The sequence below is a fragment of the Halichoeres trimaculatus genome, unplaced genomic scaffold, assembly GCF_033239565.1.
Source record: "Halichoeres trimaculatus isolate MK-OKI-2021-1 unplaced genomic scaffold, fHalTri1.1 fHalTri1_scaffold_4, whole genome shotgun sequence".
In the NCBI taxonomy this organism is placed as follows: domain Eukaryota; kingdom Metazoa; phylum Chordata; class Actinopteri; order Labriformes; family Labridae; genus Halichoeres; species Halichoeres trimaculatus.
The window spans coordinates 17,791,420-17,813,630 of record NW_027437182.1 but is presented as its reverse complement, the minus strand read 5'-3'; the positions used below and the strand labels follow the sequence as shown (position 1 = coordinate 17,813,630).

At 41.1% G+C, this 22,211-nt stretch overlaps 1 protein-coding gene across 2 annotated transcripts; it reads right to left on the bottom strand.

The window, feature by feature from the left end:
* Positions 1 to 1,017: 1,017 nt before the first annotated feature.
* On the bottom strand, positions 1,018 to 21,526 carry ccdc50a (coiled-coil domain containing 50a). 2 transcript variants are annotated; one of them, XM_074668125.1, is made up of 11 exons: positions 21,224 to 21,519; positions 17,538 to 17,600; positions 14,937 to 15,066; positions 11,369 to 11,459; positions 10,557 to 10,659; positions 4,766 to 4,917; positions 4,516 to 4,560; positions 2,279 to 2,446; positions 2,062 to 2,144; positions 1,847 to 1,956; positions 1,018 to 1,251 (listed from the first exon to the last, which is right to left on the bottom strand). In XM_074668125.1, the coding sequence occupies exons 1-11, from the start codon at positions 21,276 to 21,278 to the stop codon at positions 1,232 to 1,234; spliced, it is 1,020 nt and encodes a 339-aa protein (XP_074524226.1). In that variant the 5' UTR covers positions 21,279 to 21,519; the 3' UTR covers positions 1,018 to 1,231. The 2 variants fall into 2 exon arrangements, with proteins under 2 accessions (XP_074524226.1, XP_074524225.1); XM_074668124.1 differs by lacking the exons at positions 1,018 to 1,251; positions 1,847 to 1,956; positions 2,062 to 2,144; ... (1 more) ...; positions 4,516 to 4,560; positions 4,766 to 4,917 and adding an exon at positions 4,928 to 6,511 and having other exon boundaries at positions 21,224 to 21,526.
* Positions 21,527 to 22,211: the final 685 nt, after the last annotated feature.

Here is a 22,211-nt window from a genome sequence, read left to right as displayed (position 1 = left end):
AAATGGATTTTTACATTTAAATAAAACAAAAACTAATATTCAATCGCACAACATGAGCGCTGTAAGCACAAGCAATGAATTCAACAACAGACAAGCAATGTACATGCATTTCATTTTGGAACTGGCTCTCACACGGGCCAGGTGAGGTTTGTAAATGATATGAGAGAGGCAGAGAAGTGATATATGTATTGTACAGCAGTATAAGAGCTAAAATATTTCCTTTATTTCAAAAAAGAAGAGAGTTTGCTTTCTGTGGCTTTAGCCCTTCCTGACTATAAAACAGGGAGCCGAATTATTTGATAGAGGGCTGAAATGCACGTACACAGTTGTACACTTTCAGTAAGCATGCACATATAAACAGTGAGTCCTACACAGAATATCATCCACACTTCAGTTTAAGGGTGATGTGGAAATAAAAAACCTCACAAGCAGAAGAGTCAGCTGACGGCCGATTAAAAATCCATGGATCATCACAAAGCTCTTCATCCTCTGCACTGGAACAAGGGGGCAAAAATGACCAGCATGTTGATCGAGGCTCATACGTTGTTTTGTTTAAATAACGAATCGGAAGCTTTTCCATCCAGGATGGTACGGGGGTGGCACACGGAGAGGGCCCCCTGAATCCTTGGTGCAGAGCGTGACAAAAAAAAGAGGACTGCAGGGTGTGTGAGTAACAAAGCAGCTGCCATGTTGGTATGTAAGACACTGTAGCAGCCATGTTGGAGCAGACAGGCACGTCCCATGAAGGAGTCATGAGGATCATTTGAGATTGCATGGTTGTTTCCAGCAGAGGCCTCGAGCCCTTGTGGTGGCATGGTCCACATGTAGGACGGACATCAGCGCACGACCATAGCAGATGAGGAGCCATTCCCTCAATCTAAACAGCTAAGAATCATGGGAGCTGACGTCAGAAGGCTGATATTTAGGCTTTTTTTCTTCTGTTTACAGTGGAGCAAGTTAAAAGAGGAAATCATATTTGATCATATTTTACACCTAAAAAGAAAAAGATGAGTGTGCTTCCAGCACTCAGACCCACAAGATGAGCCCAGGGCCAACTTTGGAGGGTTTATCAAAATCCAAAAGGAAACAAAACTGCCATTGCCGACTAATTAGATTGTCCCAAGGCTTTTGGTCAACAGAGTGTGAGTGGTTGAAAAAAAAGAGATAAATTAAAAAAGGAGGACGACGGAGGAGGACTGACAGCACGTCTGGACAAGGCAGAGAGCCTGAGTCACCGCTTGTAATAGGCACCTGTGATAGAAAGGAAGAGACAAATGATCCATCAACAACATGATACATCACACTACAATCTGAAGTTACGCTGTTGTAGAAGTGTCTTTGCACTTCACTTATCAGAGATCAGTTTTCTAGCTCTTAAAGTCCTGAAATGCAGGCCGGAAAGAAACAAGAAAAGAAAAATATACCCTAAAATTCGAGAGAATATGAAAAAAAAACTACTGCTCTGTCTCTGTGTTGGTTACCATTGCTAAAGTCATGATCAGTGCAGGACTCATGTGGCATAAACATTTGGTGCCAGGTGTAGAAAAAAATAGAAAACTCAGCCATACAAAAAAAACAAAGCGTGTGCATTCAGCTAAGCCTCACATTGAATACTACAACACTAGTTTGTTCTGTGTGACAGCAGAAACATGGTGGTGTAACATGTTCCCCTCCATGTAGATGTAAAAACATTTTTAAGTTGCCAAAACCAAAATGATTTTTCATTAACTTAAACATACTCAGGGGTGAAACACTCCATTCTCTCAAGCCAATTTTGAAAAATGTCTTCATATACTACATCCTGCACCTTTAAGTAAACACGGCCTTATTTTAACAGATATCACACCTTTGTAAGCAGCCTCAGGTCTAGTTGGAGCCCGAGGGGGAACAGGGTGGTCCGAGTAGCCGTAGCCGGAGTTCACATTCTCGTAGTCGTGTGCACGAGGCTGTGGAGGCCTAAGACAGACACAGAGAAAAATGAGGAACAACCAAATTACTGAGATGATGAAGTTTTTTGACCGACATGAAATTTTTGGCACGAAGAAACGATGAGTCTGGAACCTGGCAGGCTTGTTGTGGTTCCTCTGCCTCTGGTAATCATACTCCTCCCGTGTTCTGGGTCGGACAACTTCCTCTGAATTTGGCTGCAGACAAAAATTATGCTTCTTGAAATTATGGTTTCAGAATAACAGTGGAAACTGTTGAAAAGCAACACTAAAAAGTATCCAAAAAAACATTGGCTGCAAGAATATTTCACCCAAAGGACATTTAAAATTACCCTGTAGTCTCCCTCTGGTCGCCTCCTCTCCATGGCCATCCTCTCCATGGCCATCCTCTCCCTCTCCCTTTCCCTCTCTCGCTCCTTCTCCTTCTCTTTCTCTTTCTCGTGCTCTCGTTGCTTCCTATATTCCTTTTTCTCTTGTTCCATCAGCAGGCGGGCGATTTCCTGGTATTCGAGAAATCAGATGCGTTAACATTGATGAAACACAGCTTTCATATACTACGAGCTCTGAGGTGTGAACAATACACCACTGTCACTATATTGTTGTCACATAGAATACATATGTAGTAGGGATGGAACGGTTTATGAAAAAATCTGAATCATTCCGTTTCCTTCACGTGTGCTTTGTTCGGTTCGTGTTTTCCTTTTTTCTTCGTTTTACAACTCAGTTTGAAGCGAGTATGTAGCTCTGATCATACGCATACCCGAGGCGAAGGATACAGCGGAACAGTTGTGGGGAGGTGTGCGCGTTGTTTACATGACTAGCAGAAAAGACAGAATTAGTGGCTGTACCTATGGCGTTGTATCATTCCGCTGTCACAGAGCACTTAGAATTCAGCTCCGATAAAAAAGTGGAAGATAGAACCGCTACTGAGTGTTGCCAACTTAGAGACTTTGTCGCTACATTTTGAGACTTTTCAGACCCCTCTGGTGAGTTTTTTTTGAAGGCAACAACTCTTGTGACTTTTCTGGAGTCAAGGGAGACTCTGACATTTAAGCGTGTTCTGATCTCTGTCATGGTCAGCCTGGGCTATCGTGAGCCTTTCCCCTATCTAAAACACAGAGACAGTCCTCCTCACTTACAGCAGGTGAAATCACACAAGTGTGTGTCTCATTATGGCCACTTATGCCTCTCCTCAGCCCAGATAAAGGAGGCAGGTTGATATTTTGACATTAAATCAAAAAAACACAAAGAATCCACAGCAGAAAGTTCATTTGTAATTCTAAACACATCTATGATGTTTTCTGAGACAGCCAATAGGATCTTCCTTGCTGAGGAGTTGGCATGTTGAAACTAGCAGTGTTTCACTCAGCTTTAATGATATTTTAAATGGGAAACAGCTTCATTCTTTCAGGTTTTTCATGACTATACATGAGATAATTGATTAAAAATAATCTGTTAATGGTTGGTTATTAGGGTATATGCAGTGGCAATTGCTCTAAGACTGAAAGGGAAGCTCAGCTTCCCCTAAAATGTCCCCCCAAAAAAGTGCTGTGTGCACATTTCAATGACAAAATATGCGCTAGGGCTCCTTCATCTTTTGTTCAGAATCAGCTACCTATCACAGGTAACTGGCTCGACCTCCTTCTCATTCATCCCCGCAGCGTCTCAGCGCTTTAACACAGTCGGACGCTAAGTGTCTTCTGACCTCAGTGGGGAAGCGTAGAGTGGGTTGTTCCACCGTGGAAACTGGATGGTCATTGGATAAACACAGGGCTTTGTCCCGCCCATCGGACGCTCAGCGTCTCTGGGGGTCTATGAGGCAGTGGGCTGGCCTGGACGCTGGGCTTCTGCATGATGATTGGATGATCTGTCTGAGGCCGAATCCCTTTTTGATTGACAGTGAAATGAGCCAGTCAGCGACCTTGAGCATCCTCTGAGTTCTACATTTAGTTGTTCTGGACTGATCTGGAGGATTTATCGATCCCCAGCGAGTTTACCTTTCTTAAAAACGACGAGCGTTTTGTTTAAAGATCCTCTCTCTTTTCACCAATAAGCAGCTACAGCTAAAGCTGCGGAGCTTCTCCCCCTGTCACTCACACTTACAGCCTGTCATAGTCTCACGTAGCAGCTCCAGCTGCGAGCAAGCTGGCACGGAGGGTAGAATTTACATTTAAATAAGTAAACAAAAATTTATGATGTAGGTCAGAAAAAATGAGCTTCCCCTCCTTGACTGACCAGCAGCCGCCACTGGGTATATAGTAATCTGGGGTGTACAACAATGTACACCGAACCGAAAACTGTGACCACAAAACCGTGATAAGAACCAAACTGTGTTTTTTGTGAACCATTCCATCCCTAGTATGTAGTATTGAGACTCATATAAATTCTAAAGTTAAAGTTAGCAGAGCTTAAAAAACTAACACTGTCTGTGCAGTTGGCTGAGGAAGAGTGTTGTGTCCTAAGATTAAATTACAGTAAGAACTGGTGTAATTAGCGTGGCTCAGGAAACACAGGGTACAAAAAAAAGGACAGACAGAAGATGAAACGTCTGGATTTTATGCCCACTCACCTCATCCTGCGCCACTTGAGCTGCACGCACATGCATCTTGCTGGCCTGAAACCACAGCACAATGAAAAGGTCACACTCCTCAAACATTATGACATGTAGGACGTGACATGCTCTGTATGCTTCTGGACATTCAGGCTTCAAGGTATCAATAGCACTGATATTAGAGGGTACCTGTGTCAAACAAACTTCTACATTCCTTTAATCGTGCAGCATATAGCAGCTACTGATGTGATACAAAGTCCCTCCTCACCTTGATTTCCTCATCTTGAAGTTTCCTGGCCACCTCCATATCCTTCAGCTCCAGCTCACGGAGATCTAGCTTTGTTATCCCCTTGGTGGCTTCAGTCAGGCCGTACTCAGATTCTGCTACTACTGCTCCACTCCCTCGATGCACAATACGACCTTTGGAAGGACACACAGTATGTCAACAAACAATAAGGGGCTGCATGCATCAGTTATTTTCTACAGTTTTGAGACTAAGGGAAGTTATAAAACATGATTTCACTGGAAACTTGTTATTTTATCTGATCTGGGGAGAATTTTTTTTACCAATTTGCAGAGGAAATCAAAAAAAATAACAAAAAACAATATTCTGTATAATTGTGTCGTCATTTAGGTACTACAACAGATGCAATCACTCTGGATTAAAACCACATGGCATCTGAAAGGGCTTCAGGGTGTCTTCACTGGTGTTTTTATTGCTAGTTCTATAAAACTGTTTTGGGATGAGCTGATGTAACCAGCCCATGAGCCCTAAAGCCCTTTTTGATGCCAACTTTGAGCTTTTCAAAACATATGAAACTATTCTACCAAGAAATCACAGCACACATATCACTCCCAGCACAGTCATTATTTCTGCAATCAATGCTACAACCCAGCAGATGAGGCAAGAATAGGCGAGTCCATCAATACAGCAGCAACAAATCCAATCATTTCACCACCAGCGTCTGAATCACAGAAGAAATGACTGTGAAATTGAAGTCATCCTTATGAGAGCAGAGAGAGTGATGGTCTTCATTAGCGATTGCAATGTTAAATGAGCCCACAACCAGAGATTGTCACAGCAAAAGAAGCCACCCAGCACACCACGCCCCCGCAGAGCCCAGAGAAGGGCTCAGGGCGGTACCTGTGTCTCCACTGGAGTGAGTCTGACTGCGTTCCCTGCCAGGACCCTCCCCCAGGTGGGGGTCCCACAACTCCCTGGTGTCCCCCCTGAGATCATCGAACACTTCTTCAGGATTGGAGTAGACCCGCTGCCGGCCCCCAGCTCTCCTCTCCCCCTCTTCTTCATCCCTTTCCTCCTCCCAGGAAGCCCTGCCCACTCGTTCCCAGTCTCTGCTGTGTCCCGGCTCCTCTTCAAGTCCTCTCTCCATACTCTTGGCCCTTACGCGTCTTTCTTTCTCTTTCTCTTTCTCTTTCTCTTTCTCTTTCCGTCTCTGTCTGTCTCTGTCATGTTGTTTGTCTCCACTCAGTACTCTATCTCTAGATCTTTCCCTGTCTCTTCTCTCTGACCTGTAGTCTGGCTCCCTGTCTCTCCGGTGATCCTTCCCCATGTGCCTTTCCCATTCCGCGTCTCTTCTCCTGTCACGGTCTCTGTCCCTCTCTCTGTCCCAGGCCTTGTCTCTCTCCGTGTAAATTTGTGGTGGAGGAGGTCTGCCTGGCCTCTCCTTCCTCCTCACCACTCTCTCTCTGCTGGCTTCTGCGGGTTCATAAACTGGATATCTGTCCCCATGCTTCCCCCTGGAGGGTAGCAGGTGCTCTGGATATGGATCTGCATGCCTGCTCCGTCCCCCTTCTGCTCCGAGGTAGTGTTCAGGGTATTTGTAGCGGCTGTGGGGTGCTGCAGGGTCCTGTCTTGGGTACCTGCTCCTTTTGGGCTCTGTGGAGCTATAATCTGGCGAGTAATCCCGGTGTGAGCTCACTGGATTGTATGAATCGTACCGGCTGGGCGATTTGTGTCGGCTGTGTTTGTCCAAGTCGAGAGGTTTTCTTGCAGCTGAGCAGGGCAGATAAGGATGTGAGGATGAGAGAGGGAGGTGACATGGAGAGCATGATGATGAGGATGATGATGAGACCATGGGAACATGGAAAAATAATAGACAGCGATTACACAAGCTAAGGTGGTTAGGTAGCACTGATGGTTAGTAGAGGCCACCTGTAAGGATAGCAATGGTCAAAAGAGACAGCAGAGAGTTGGTATAAGCTGCACCCAAAACAACAAAAGGTTTAGTTATCATCATAGGGAAATCCAAACAAGGTTAGTGCACAGGCAACAAGCAATAAGGGGGTCAATAGAAGCTCTTAAAACCAGAATAACTCCACACACTTCAGAGATGTAATCTTAAAGATATGAGCTTTAACACCAATGAACACTATGTTTTTTTAGGAACAGCAGTACAATTACGAGGGCAAACACCACATGAATGTTTATCTGTAGGAAAAGGTTCATGTTTGGAGTTGACCTCATTCTTAAATGAAAACAAATGTGTGATAAAGCACACTGAGGAAGCACACATAGAGGCGAGCACTGAGAGTCAGTGCAATGGAATTCCACTTATCTAACTGGCTGCTTAACGCCGATTAGACAGGACTTGTTGACGTTCAAACCTTTAAAAAAAGGAGGCCAGGTATACAGACTGCCTGATTTTAACATGCTCAGAGAGATTAGCTTAGCTGAGTATTTGTTCCTTCCTATCCCTTCTTCCTATTAAAGGCACTTTCCTATCTTCCCCTCCTCTTCTTAGTTCCTCCACTGTCATGTATCTGTCAGGCACAGACAGGTTCTGCCTCCGCATTGTTTCTTTTAGACAGCGTTAATCCAGTGGATTAGAAGAAACACCGCAAGCAGCGCCTAATGCCCTGCAAGAAGCAGCCAATTACATGACCTTAAAAAAAAGTATGAATGTGTGTGCATACATGTATATGGGAGGTAGGCCTGAGAGATAAGATGATAAAGATATATATCATGAAATATCTTTTCCTCGATAGAAACATGAGACGTGGTCGATAGAATTTTGATAGATTTCATTTGTTCATGTTTTGACAGACATATGATTAGCCAATCATATCTGGGAGGAGGAGAGGGAAAATAATCATATAGCGCTCTCAGAGTGATTTATCAAACCTGAAACTGTTGGTGGTCACTGTTTTTGGATCTTTATTTAGCACATTTGAAAGGCAGGTGCAAACTCACACAGTGTTGCACACAAACAGCTGCGGTAATTGCGGCAAAGAGGTGCAATGAAAGACGAGGGAAAGAGAGAATCTTCCGTGTGCGCATCAACATGAGAGGAAGAACAATTTTCTTCTAATATATGAGCACATTCACATACACTCTGCAGGACATTATAGAATAGGCTTTGCAACATGAAAGAAAAAAGGGCAAAAACATCAAGCCTGGCAGAGTCGCAATGAGCAAAGAGGTACTGAAGCTTCACCACAACCACCTGCCATATGTGACATTTTTAGAAAGATGCAAAGCAGCAGGACAGCTGGCGAGCTACATGCAGACACATCAGGGCAGATGGACTGACAGCTGAAACCCTCCATAAGTCCTGTTTATGTCAACACGGTGTAAACACAGACACTTTGGAGTATTTTAACCCTGACTTTCTGTCCATAACTGTCACCTCAAGCCATTTCCGAGCTGGATTGCCTTCTTCCGACAAAATCTATAAAAGTCCTAATGTGTCAGTGGTTGAAAGGATTATTTCCCTGTGAGGTATGATTTTTCTCCCCTTGATTTGCTTGAAAGAACATCACATCTACACTAGTTGTCACTGGTTCTTCCTGGCCATCATCTGCTATGTTTGTTTACTCTGAAGTCACGTTTGACTGCATGTGATTTGGGGAAATTTTTGTTTATTAGAGTAAGTGAATTAAGGCAACCCAGTCTTTTGTCTGTGATGCACCAGTGTCTGTTCAACTTGTGACATCACAAGGTGAGTGATTACACTAACAACTGTGTCCTGTTTGATATCTTCCCCCTCACCTTAAGAGCCACAGCTCTGGAGAAAATGCTATGTTTCCAGCAGTTGAATGAATCACATCCTTAGATCTTGTCAGGTCAGTAACAACATGATGTAGGACTTTGCACATGCTCAAATCTACATAAAGTTATTCTTCAACTCTGTCACAATGACAAACCAATATCTCAAACTAGTGTTTAAAATGACACAAAGTTAAAATCAGATAATTTAGTAATGCCTTTTTGCATTCTTTGTTGATGCACGTGTTGAGAGCATCTTGTGCATCAGCGTCTGACTCACGTTCAAATATATAAAGCTGGACTGAGCTATTTAGATTTAAAGAGATACACCTCCAAGCTGGCCGTTTTAAGAAAGGTTGTTCAGAGTTGATTTGAAACCTCCTTTGGTGCTCGGTTTATGAAGTACTTTGACAGAAACAGTGTAAGGGTGTTTCTTTCAGACAACAGGGGGTGTTCTGAATGACTGTAAAAGGGTATTTTATTTCAACTTTGAATGGAAAAAAATAGTAAACCAACATTTGTTTTGGTTTTATAAAGTTTTCCCAAAATTTACTTTTCTCTTCTCCTAATAAAATGAATGACACAAACATTCGCAATCTCAAGACAAAATTTGGCATGGCAATAACCAGGTACCAATCTTTCAGATTAGATTGAGTAGGCTGTAAACGGTGTGGAGGAAAGAGCCAAGCTTTCATGAGTCAGGGGGGAATGTATAAAGAAGCGTGTGAGATATATTTCCCCTGTACCGTCAAAGTTACACCTATGGCTGAAAAACCGTGAGTGCATTAGAACCTCGCCTCGCTGCTGCCAGAAAGCTGAAATTTATTTCAGCAGCAGCAACATCCCTCACATTGATAGCCCTTCACTATAAAAGACCTGCATTGAACCTGTGTTCGTAAACAAGGTAATGACGTAGAGTCAGCTGGGCTCTTAAGGTGAATCTCAGAGACATGTTTATCAGATTGACCTGAATATAACATGACCTCCGTTTGAAAGATTAATTTAGAGAAAAAATATCTCGTTTTTTTAAAGAAGCCTTTCTGTTATCAGTATTTCTACACCATGGTGATACTGTTTGCCTGATGAAGGTCTGAGACCAAAATGTCGCAAATAAATGATTTTCTTGCAACTTAGACAGTGTGAGGGAGTTCACCTTCTTGTTTTAATCGCCTTTTTCTCCGACGCACTCGTCTCCTAAATTAGATGTGCAAAATACTCTCCTGTTTTAATACCATGATGATCAAAATCACCTGCAGCTTGCTGGTTGGATGGTGGATCTGGTAATTGTGCATATTTGTTCTGTTTTTGTTCTGTCTCCAGTCACATCTTCGTATTTTGAGAGGATCACTTTTTGCAAGCTGCCTTCAAACATTACATTTGGTGACACCAAGTTCTCTTGGCTGTTTGACAGTTGTTGATGTCTCTGCGACATGTCTTTCAGGTAACTGGAGATGTTGTAACCAATATTGTAATCTGACTACTTTTTTAGGTGTAAAACCTGTCTTATATTCAGAGTCATTATGATCCTTGACTCAGTGTAACAACTTGGTTAAGATTTCTTCTTCAGATGGAAACAGGCCAACAGTGGGAGGAATCATGCAGAATGTGAAGATGTACAAACAGATTCTGAAGCCTGAAGCTTAGATCTTCTGTAACTGTTTAAGACACACAACAAACAATGGCTGAGCATGTAGGTGTGTCTGAGGTAGAATCTGCTGTGAATTACCAACCAAGCTGTAAAAAATAAAGAAGTTAAAACTGTTCACTTTTGTGTCTGCGTGATGAATCATTTCTTTGCAGCAACATGTAAGCCTTCATTTAAGGCTAATTATGTACTTAAGACTTTTTTTCCAAAATCTTTCCCTTGTGTATGAAGAAACCATCTCCAGCACCCCACCACAACGAAAGCACAACGCCACACATCCAGAGATGCTTAGTATCCCCCTCCATGAAAAAGGAGCCATTCTTCCTCCCATGTCTCTGCACACACATGTAAAAAACATGGGAACAGCCACAGCCACACATTAATATGAGCCACTTGTACTCTCCCCACCTCCGTGATCTTCAAAGTACTCCTCTTCGAAGTTTGCCTCCATCTGCTTCTGTCTCCTCTTCTCCTCTTTCATCTCCTTCTCCTGCAGCTTACGAGCAATGGCCTACAAACAAACCAGAGAAAAGTAAACATGCAGTTCCACATCGTTGAATGAATTGTTTCTTGTTTGGGTTCATCTAATGCAAATAAGTCAACTTTGTTTTGAGAAGGGGGTTTTTCAAGGAAATTTTAGACGTATCCCATTAGGCTGGTGGGTTGCATCATCTGCTGATGGCTTTAACAAATGTTTGAGTCCTGAGGTGACCTGCTCAGAGCAGAAACTGGATTATTTCAGAGAACTACAAAGCGATGAGGAAAAACACTCTAAACAGCAGCTTCTGCTGTGTTATGAAAGAATTATCTGCAACTGAATCTTTTGGGTGATATGTGATACGACAGGGCAGTCGTTTCATTTACAGTGGCAGTTGTTATGGATCAACTGAAACAGAATCCTTTTACTAATCGTCAGGGTAACACTGAAATCTTTACAACTGCCCTGTTCATTCATGAACTACACAGTCTCATGAATAAACAACCCGACATCATCTTGTCGTCTGCATCGCTGCTCGTCAAGTAGAGTATCAGCTTTGTGATTAAGATAAACAGGTCAGGTCAACCTTACTCCCAGTTTACTGTCACAGTAAGAAGGCAGTGACGAGCTGATGATTCACAGTCCATCGATACTGATAGGAAGTTAATGATGGGTGGATGTATCCTTCATTGTGCTTAACCTGGCACTAATGTGTGTATGTCTGTTAGTGTGCCTTTCGTACCGCATCCTTCTCTTCTTGCTGTCGTTGTTGCTCTGCCTGTCGGACCAGTTCGTCCTGAATCTCTTGGGCGATCTCATTGTCTTGACGCTCACTGAAGTTTCCATAGGTCGATGTTTAAGTGAATATATGGGGAGAGGTTGAAAGAACAATAGAATATTAAGAACACTTAAGGTAAAAACAAATCAGGACAACAATTGAACACTGTGTTATATCAAAAATAAAATGAAACAAGCAAGGGTGGAAACACCAAACACCCACCTGTAACTGTAGGACTGACTTTCACACTATACATCTTATTAACCCCCCCAAAAAAAACAATATAAACAAAATACCGCTAGCATGATGCTAACATATATAGGAAAATGCATTGATATGCTAGTGGTTAGCATACATTGGTATAACTTTGGCTTCAGAATAGAATTTCAACTTTCATCACAGAAACATATCACAGATACTCATTATAAAAGTACTGAGAACTCCAAATGTCAAACTAATTATAGGCAAATGGAAGAAAAGTTACGTACTGGCTCATGGCAGGCTTAAAAACTATGGCAAAGTTCCAAACAACCCTGAGGTCAGTTAGTCTGAGGCCTACTTCAGCCAATAACATATAACAAAACAGTACATCAATGTCATGATTTGCGATTTTTACTTATTCCTATATATCTATGTCCAGAAACAGTAAAACCTGTAAAGCTACTTTTTGTCCAGAGAGAATTAACAGGAGGAGTTATTAAGAGAATCGATAAAGAATCGGATCAATAGGCAGAATCAACAAGGGCACTGATATCAATGATATCTTAAAAACTGACTTTTTTGTAGCCATAAACCATTTGGAAAAAGCTGTTGTGTAACACAGCCACATGGAGTTCTGAAATAGTTAAGATTAATATCTTTCTTGTCTCATTCTCTGTGACCTTTCTCCCATTTTTATCCAGGCTTGAAATTAAACTAATATCCATACCTTTCCATAAGAACCCTGCACAAACAAACTTCAAGACAAACAGATTGAAGTTGACTGACCTCCTTAAAAAACAAAAATCTGCATCACTTTTATTTAGTATAAGAATCTGGATTCACAGTGTATCAGTTACTGAAATTAGCTCCAATAATCATGTAATAGAAAACAGAAATGTGTTGAGCTGGGAAATTATTCTTGAACATGTTGTGGGAGTAAGCATGTGTGCTCCAGGCAGGCACAGAAAATGATTTGCCTGTCGTGACGTTGAGCTCAACAGCCTGCTTTGGCTTAATCACATCTTCAAAAGATTTGGTTTTGACAACACTGTGTGCCTTGAAGGTTAGTGTGCAGGGATATTTTCTGTGCAAAGACAAACACGAGTGTAATGCTTTACAGAGAAACATGCAGCAACGGCTTAAGTTCCTTGTGTGGCCCCTGTGTTTGACCTGAGCAGCTGACTGCTCAGAGAACTTCAACAGTAAACAGAACAAAGTGTCTTAGCTTTCCTTCCACTGTCCTATACTATATACACCCTAGAATAAAAGTGAGTGATGCAGCATGCCCCTTTGTGTGTGTGTGCGCTCAGTCATATGTCTTGGAGTGGGTGTATATGAAGTGGCAGGGCGGATGTCAGCATGAGTTCACAGCATGACAAGCACCATTGGCCTTCCCCGATCGATAGTGGAGCATCTGGCCTTCTCCTGGGGGTGCCACCCCACTGCTGGGGTGAGCTTCTGTGTTAGTGTGTGTGTGTGGGGCTGGGGGGATAATGCTTTTGAGACTACTCTCTTACAGAGCTGTGAGGCAGCATTTTTTTTTAACAGAAAAAGCAAATGCAGAGCGAGGGGAGGGCTTTCTTGTTTTAGCAGAAGCAGAAGAAACAGAACAGTCAGCTATGTTTAGGAGCTGCTGCTGTCCGCCCTGTGGTGAGGCTGCATAGCTTTGGACGTGCAGCTGGAGCAAGCCCAAACCCTTAAAAATCATAATTATGGAGCTCCATGGCTGTGGAGATACCGCGCACAGACCACAAGCACAGTGAATGCGCTGCTTGTGTTTTCTCTTACATGTCTACGATGCCAGGAGCTGCTGTTGATAGTGGAGGAAACGTATATATCACACTTAGGACAGGCTGGATCACTATATATTTGTAATCTAGCTAAAACATAAACTACAAACACACGGACCCTGCTAACAAAGCAAACTTCTTTCATGAACCTTTCTGGCACAATATGTAAAATGCACAAACAAGCTTAATGACAGCATCAAATATAATGGGCCTTTACCTCTTGTCATTTATGAATTACACCTTCAGTAAAGCAATAAATCAACCTTAAGGCATCTGCACCTAAAGTGCTGATCACCTCACCCCTACAGTAAAACCTGTCTGAGATATATAGTAATCACATGAGATTAGCCTAATCTGAAGCACAATTGGGATTATAAAGTATTCCGATTGCTTTGTGGAGCCACAGGATATAGTTGATTTAGATGTTAAAGTCCAAATTAAGGTAACTCTTTACGAAGTAAGCAACACTCTGGATGTATGAGATAATAGAACAGGCTTAAAAGATGAGCTTGGCACACCTGATAATCCTTTAGATAAATATCAGTGTCACTTTTAAAAAAAATAAAGTTAAATATTTTTTTAATAACTGAATATTTAAAACATTTAACTTCAGTTAAAATTTAAGGTTGTCGTTTTAGCCTTACCTTACTCATTCATGCTGAACTGTGGAGCCGAGTGTTGTCAGTCATTAACGGCTTGGCTCTGAGCCAGCTAGTGGAAGTGAACGATACTATGAAGAGTTGTTTTGGGGGAAAAAAGGGCCTGTGCTTGTGGAGCCAAATGACTTAAATGATACATTTATTCACCAAATCATGAAAAAAGAGAGACAGATTCTATAAATTAACAACAAGTCCTTTTCTATAGGTTAAAGGGACAGTTCAGTTTTTTTGAAGTGGGGTTGTATGAGCTCTTTGTGACCACTAAGGACATTAGATACAGTAGAAAGGTGTCTCCTCTCCCTCAGTAAGACACAGACTGTAATCGATGGTGATGAGGAAATAGGCGCTAACAGGGAGAGACCGTACCGGATTCAAAGGCTATTTTCTCTACCTACAAGAACTAAAATCAAAAAGTAATACCACAGTTTAAGAGTGTGCTACATAGAATAATTTTTAAGTGCATTATGTCAACGGAAATATAAACATTTATGTCAGTAACCGGCGCCCGAAGCATAGCTTGTTTACATTCCCTACAGCTTAAAGGAGGAGGGGGGACGGAGCGCACTAGCGCTGCGTGGAAGGACACATGACCAGTTAGTTAGGTCTGGATAAATGTTTATATTTCCGAAGACTTAATGAACTTTAAGGAGACAACTTTCTACTGTATCTAATGTCCTTAGTGGTCACATAGAGCTCATACAACCCCACTTCAAAAAAACTGAACAGTCCCTTTAAATTCTACTGTTTGACATCTTTTATTCTGTTTTTCTCACTTTCATTACATTTCCATTCCTTCAATTGGAATTTTGATTCAATAAAAATATGTATTTATGGTGTATTCGTGTGTCTGTAAGAGAGTGAGAGAGAGAGAGAAACACTCACATCTCAATATGTTGTATCTGGTTCTTAACTTTGGCCCTCTGATCCTCCTCCTGCTGCAGCTTCTTGGCGACCAGCAGGTCCTTCTGCACCAGGCGGCTCTTATTGACATTTGACGCCAAGTGGCTCTCAACTGTGAACACAAACACACAAGCACATCTCTCAAACGGCGTACTCCCAAACCAATGTTGACTAGTTATTATAATAAACTTGATAAGTGACAAACAGCCGAGCGATGCAGTGTTTATTTACTGATGCACATTTTCTTGATGTTTTCCTCTCAGAAGAGAAGTGTTTGGATGCTCTGCAGAGAAAAACATTTATGTTGAGGACACAGATGCTTCAGTCTCGAGTAATAAACAGAGCGCGCTCTTAGTCATTGAGAAATGAGTGTTCGCAGCAGAGGTGCTATTCCAAGGTTGTGTGATGGCCTGTTGTGGGCCATAACAGATGATAAATCCCACTTGCTGACGCACTCTTCTTGACACTAGCATGCAGCACATCAGTCACTCGCTCAGCTCTCTTTCACCTGGATATCGATCTGCTCACAGCTTTCATGTGAAAAGGACCAAATTACGTTTGGCAATTTCAACCGTGAGAGGCTCCATAAAGTTTGTGCTCTCTGACTGGTGGGATGGAAAGAGGAAACTGAGTCACAGCTGTGGCAACTTGATCAAAAGTCAAGGGGAGAGATTGATTTTTTGGGGGGGATAGCGCTGATCAATTGTTTGAGCTTGTGACACCTTATAAAAAATACTTGAAGAAAAAACTGATGTCACAACCTGAGACAAGATCGTTTGTCCACCACCATGTTTGTCACTGAATCATTTGTCAATGTGGCAGAAAAGACTAAACATGACCAGACAATGTGGTGTTCATTCATTCAACAAACTCAACCTTAAGAGGGCTCGTGTCATTCGGCAAAGGGGAGATAAGGTGAGAAAGTTGGACTATCTGCGCCGCCAACATTTAAGTCTGCAAGCTGAACGTAAAAACAGAGAAAACACATTCCAGAAACAAAGACGCCAAGTGCTGAATCAGCCAATCAAGCAATGTTTTCCATGTGACATTTGGATACTTCAATGGTTTCATACTCAACATTCTCAGTGGGAATAAAAGCCAGATGTGACTCCACGTTAACTTCAAATGAATGTCATAAAGTGCCTTTTCATGGATGGCCATCTGTTGATGTGATCCAGGCTGGAGACAAAGGGACCCTGCTTCTTTAGAAGACTGTCAGGCTGAGACAAGCAGTGTTTTCCCCAGTGACCTCCAGGGCCAAAGGTGAAACTAACATTTTCAAGCTCAAACCAGATCAGTTAGTGTGGAAACTGGCAACAAAGGGAACGGTGGGAGAAGAGTCTTGGATTGTTGAAGCTTTGAAAGGGTTAGTGATGACAAAGGACAGGGGAGCCAAAACCAAATCAGTTGCAGGAAGAGACTTGTCTACACTTAAGATAGCCAACATATGGCTTTCTGTCATATATTCTGTGATATACAAAATGTTATATTGTTATATGTGCTAAGTCTGCTAATGTTAGCCACACTCTGAAAATCAGTTTGACACTGACGCTGTAATTTTACAGTTGTGTCAAATAAACTGTGCACAATTTTGACTGATTTCTGAGTATTTTCTGTGAGTTCTGTTCAAATCAGTTACTTCAAAACATCTTTAATCTGCTCATTAACCCCCCAAAACCCTGCCCAGTCAAAACTATAGTCCTCCTTCATTTCCTTAACGACAAGGTATGTAAACTAATGATGGGAAAGAAGATGAGCTGGCAACTTGCCATCTGCAAAAAAAATATCATTACATCTAATGAAAGAAGGGCCTTGTTATGTTTAACTCTGTTTTTACAGCACTTAAGGAGGCTTAAGCTAAAGTTAGGGACCAGCATTCCTTAGGGTATTTCTACAAAAACATTTGAGAAGAAAAGAAGTCCAGAAAGCTACAACAATAATAATTTGATTCCTATTATTCTTCTAATGAGGTCTGCAGGGACTGTGTTCCAGATATAAACTCCTGCTTACCTGAATGTGAAATCTAACTTCAGATCCAAAATCTGGGTTTCTCTGCACTAAAGCTGCAGCACACAAAATAACGTGGTCTAAACAAATAGTAAACACTAAACAATAATAATCTGCCATAGCCTGCTCTGCCCTGATGCAGCACTGTAGTGGAGTGGCATCCTGCACCATTCACACGTCTAACAGTGTGACTGAAGCAGGGGTTATGTTGGCTTAAACAGGCTGCAGCCACTGACGATGCAGTTTATCCAGTTGGACTTGACAAATTTCAGAGAAAGGAGAAGAGAAGCATAGTGCACTGCATTCATTTTTCTCTCTTGTACTCTAAAAAAAATCTTTCTTTACTTGTTTTTGCTAAGTAAGCAGGGGGTGACCTGCTGTAGGAATGCAGCAGGGCAGCCTAAGAAAAAAAACATCAACAGGAGTCAAATTGGTCTGATGCAGAGAATGCTTAAGTACATAAACAGACAGTCTGGAAAAGAAAACTCTCCATGAAATCTCTGGATCCTTTTATATCACCATAAAACTACATCACAAGAAGCAGAAATGGCCACAGCTGATTCAAAGGTTTCTTACTTTCTTGTTCCTGTAGGTTGTAGGCCAGGCAGTGGTCCTCCAGCACAGCAAAGTCTCGGCACACTGAAAAAAAAAATAAGACACTAGATTTTAAAAAAATGACTCGGAGATGTGAGAATTCAGGTTAGTCTCAACAACTGAAGGACTGCTTAAAGCTGGTGCTCATCAGAATGGAGGAAGCTCTGATGTGGTCAGAGTCTGACATTTATGGTTTCAGGCGTTTGATATCAAGACACATTAAAATATGTATAAGTGATTTGTGGACTAACTTGAGTAGACTTTCTTCCTTTAAAATTTTAAAGTCAAACATTTTTTACAGGTTGTCCTTAACTTATAAGATATAAACCAAATTCAATTGCAAGTCTATACAAGTCACAGATAAGATGCAAGGATAGTGTGCCTTTGTGAAAATGCTGATTGTTTGTGGTTTGGTTATTTTCTGCCAGCAAGGACAGGAAGTGAAACTGAATGGAGGAACCATTCATACTAAAATGTAAAAACAAGCAAGCCCAGAGAGTTTGGGGCTTTCTTATTAAGTTATTAAAGGGCAAGCTGAGCAATATGAGAAGTGAGACTGAAGTTTATCACTTCATACAGCAGAGGAAGGTATGAGCATGAGGTAAAATCTCCTTCTAGGAAAGACCGTTTAGTGACACTAAACAGAACAATACATTCGACACATCTAAAACCAGTGTTGGTGTCATGGATGTAGATGCATCAATGTTTTTGATTTTCAGGACACTGCCAAAATATTGTGAACAATCATTATGTGAAAAAGTTGTGCAGAAGATTTCCAGAGATAGACCCTGTCCTATCACGCGATGTCTATCAAAGCTGTGGTGAAATGAGGCAGGAAACTTCCTTCTTCCTTTAAAATTTTGGAATCCACCAGTTCTCGATGCTGAGAGAATTCTTTAAAGGGGGGAACTTTTCTCACACAGTGAAACTTCTAGCACAAGATTTCTGTACATTTTAGAATCGTCTCTAAACCAAGGTTATAAATTTAGTTTTGGATTTGCCATTATAGTTTCGTTTTAGTTAGTTTTGACATTTTATTTTCCATTACAGTTTAGTTTTAATAAGTTTTAGAGCAGGCATTCTAGTTTTTATTTAGTTTTGATTTTTGCAACAAGGCTTAGTTTTAGTTTAGTTTTAGTTTAGTTTTAGTTTTTTCATACCTTATTAACCAGGTGCAGGATTCAAAAAGGTCAGAGTAAATATTTTGTCATACTGTTTATTTTCAAGTCCAACATAGTGCTCACTGCTCAGTCAATGCTGATACCAAAATGTTGGCTGCTGCCTTCAACACATGAAAATAACAAAGATAGACAAAATTATAACATAAACTTAGTATAAAAAATATAAACATAAATTATATAAAATAATGTTAACATAAATTCCATAAAAATAATATTAACATAAATTATAAAAAAAACAATATAATATGAGCTTCAATAAATAAAAAATTGGACCCTGTAACAATTAAACTATTACAGATGCTCTGATTCATTGCTCCACTACGTTTCGTCGCAGCACAGCGCACAGCCAGTCAGTGCAGTAAACAAGCTTGTTCCTATGATGGCGCTATGATGGTGTTGTGCGGCACTGACAACTGCCTAAAACTGTCTAAAATTGGATGGGAAAATGTGTCAGATCAATTTAAATCCTAAAGGCTATTAATATTGTCAAAAACTATAACTAAGGGAATTTTGTCTATCATTTTAGTTAGTTTCAGTTAGTTTTGTGAACACAAGACACAGTTTTAGTTCACTTATCATTTTTGTTTTCTTTTCTAGTTTTTACTAGTTTGAGTTAACTGCAATGTATTTTAAATTTTAAGTTTTCCTTTTTAGTTTTGTTTTGGTTAACTATTATAACCTTGCTCTAAACATCTCTGCAAGTACAGGGTTTACTATCCCCTGGTCAGCATGTATCTTCAGGAACCCACATAGGAAGCTTTCTACAGCAACACACCGTTCACACGATTGCATTGAATACAGAAGACTAAAAACAGCTTTGGTTTTATCATGCAGGAAGTCACACAAAACTGTGCACAAGCAGACCAAACAGCTTACCCTCAGTGATTCTTAACCCTCTCTTGTTGAATGCAGAGATAAATTTATACTGTAAAACAATATCTTTCTACTATCATCCACATCAATCCTCTATTTGACACTTATTGTGTATCTAAAGCTCTGCTCCTCCTGGGCCACATTTAATAACCTCACACTCCAGACTCAGCACCCAGCTTTCCCTCTCACAAACATTACTTCATCCACATTAAAATTTAAAAACCAGCAACAGCCTGTGACTAAGTGTTAGCGAGCATTAGAGAGAGCCCTGGGAAAACAAACTATTTGCCAATATTATTGATGCCTGCAACTCAAACAAAACACCAGAGAGAGGTCCAGATTGTGTGTCTGTACTGGGAGTATGGAGGTTACTGTGTGGATGATGAAAACAGATGCTGTGAGGAGGAGAGCGAGACCTCCACAAAGCCTTAAAGCAGTATGGGATTTGATGAACTCAGACTCTTTTTCCAACCATATGCTTAATCTCCTTAGCGGGGGTCCAGACATGAGGAATCTGAGCTAATGTATGTTCTTGATTGCGTGATCATCCTTTTGAAAGCTTTTTCAAGAAAGAATTTTGCTTGGGGAATGGGTTAAGTTTTTATGAAAATGCAACAAGTTTGGGTTAGGGCCCCATCATTTGATCACCTTTCTCTGAAACGCACAAAGACAACAAGAGTCTAGTCTGCTTCTCTCACATGCAGGAAAAAAAATAGACCAATATATTTTTGTGCAGCAACAAAATCTGACTTTTTGAGGAATTAAAGATTTCAAAGGAGCTTTATCAATCTATCTGTCTACAGACCAGCCAGGCAGAAGCAATGCACGCTCCTTCTCTCTCTGACCAGAATAACAAGCACCCTGCTGAGCAGCTGCTTCACACTAACAGGACAGCTCCTTTCCACCAGCTCAGCATCACACCCACGGCGTGCCCTAGTGTCAAAGCTCATCTCTTCACCTGCTGTTTACCTTTCTATCACTCACAATAACAGACATTGTTTTCGGTGTGCGTAGAGGATATTTAGTGAAGACTTTGTGCTAACTTTCAGATCACTGGTTCAGATCTGCGGTTGATTGAACAGCAATTAGAAGCTGGATGGGACCCTATACATTCAGAGTAGGAGACAAGTAGACCTATGCGGGTTTCATGCAACTGCCAGACAGAAAAAAACTCAAGTGTCAGAGCTAAGACTACAAGTCCCCTCACTTCTTTACTGCTACTTAGCTATGTAACTTCGCGTTACTTCTCCCACTCCCCATAAAGCATGTCACTAAAACCCACTAAATATGTGAAATACGAGGTTCTACACGATGTGCAACCTCTTCCTCATCCGATAAATCACAGACTGTAGCTCTGGGAAAATATCAGGTATAACATGTCAGAGTCTGTACCCAGGCTAAGAAGTCTAATAATCAGTGCTTGCTACCTGTCTCCAGACTTATGTGCTAGCATAACCTAGCAATCTGTGCTAACAACCATTATAACCATTGTGTATGTGACCCAAACAGTAACACCTGTGTACCCTTATAGTAAAAAGAACATATCTGGATACAGGTAATGCTAAACGGCTAGCTCGGTTCACATATTGTTGGTAAATATGTTATGGACGTTACCCTCTTTCACTCCAGGTAGTTTATTCTTGTCGATGCTAACGTTACAATCAGCCATGTTGTCACCGATAATAAGTCAAAAAACGTTGACGCTGAAATACGCGTTTCTTCCGAAGGTTAACCGCAGGCTGATTGATCGCCTTTACTCCTAAACCAAATTGATGGTTCAGGTGCTGGACGGCCCTTGATTAGTTTCGGTGGCCACCCTCCCTCGATACGTCGCTGCTGGCTGTAATTGCCTGGTGAAGCTAGCGTGTCAGGTTTTCTACGAGCGTCCCTCCCCTCTGTGATCCTTCACACAACCAGCACGACAAGCTAACTTCATCCAATATACCACTTCCGCTTGGAGATGTCAAAATAAAACACTAATAATAAATCCTTAAATCTTAAAACGCGCGCACACCACATGAAACAGCACATCAGCAAGAAAAAAAAGTAATTGTTAATGATTGAAGGCTATTTTTTCCATACAGGAGGATTTTTAACAGCTTGTTAGTGTTAACAATTCACCAAGATAATTACCATCAAGGAAAACATATCAAAACAAGGATGACTGAAACAAGATAGAATACATTTTTATAAAGTATAACTTGATGAAACTTAATAAAACTACATTATGTATTGTTAACTAAGATAATCCTGTATTTGTTCTTTTTATTCATTTCAATTGACAGTAAGTATTAATTTACATTTCTGTAAATATACCTGAAAATGGGCAGTTTCCACCTGTAATCCCTGGCCAGAAATGAAATAGGCTATCCTCGCACAGACCGGCAAATAAGATACAATAAACTAGACAAAACAAACAACACCCTACAACTAAGTATTCCTAGGATCGACATAAAAAAGCAACATAATAGTATGTAAAAGTAGACATAAAATAGCAAGAAGCAGATTGGTTGTCAATATCATGCAAAGCATCAATTTGAAAAACAAACAAAAAACATGCAAAGTAAACAAGAAGCAGGATTATGTAGATATTAAAGGCTGT

Excerpts from the sequence above, each read along its gene's own strand:
- ccdc50a (XM_074668124.1), bottom strand. The coding sequence starts at position 21,278 with ATGGCTGATTGTAACGTTAGCATCGACAAGAATAAACTACCTGGAGTG. Across the intron at positions 15,067-17,537 it reads CAACCTACAGGAACAAGAAA|TTGAGAGCCACTTGGCGTCA; the intron begins GTAAGAAACCTT and ends TTGTGTTCACAG. Across the intron at positions 6,512-10,556 it reads GTACTTTGAAGATCACGGAG|CTGCAAGAAAACCTCTCGAC; the intron begins GTGGGGAGAGTA and ends TGCCCTGCTCAG.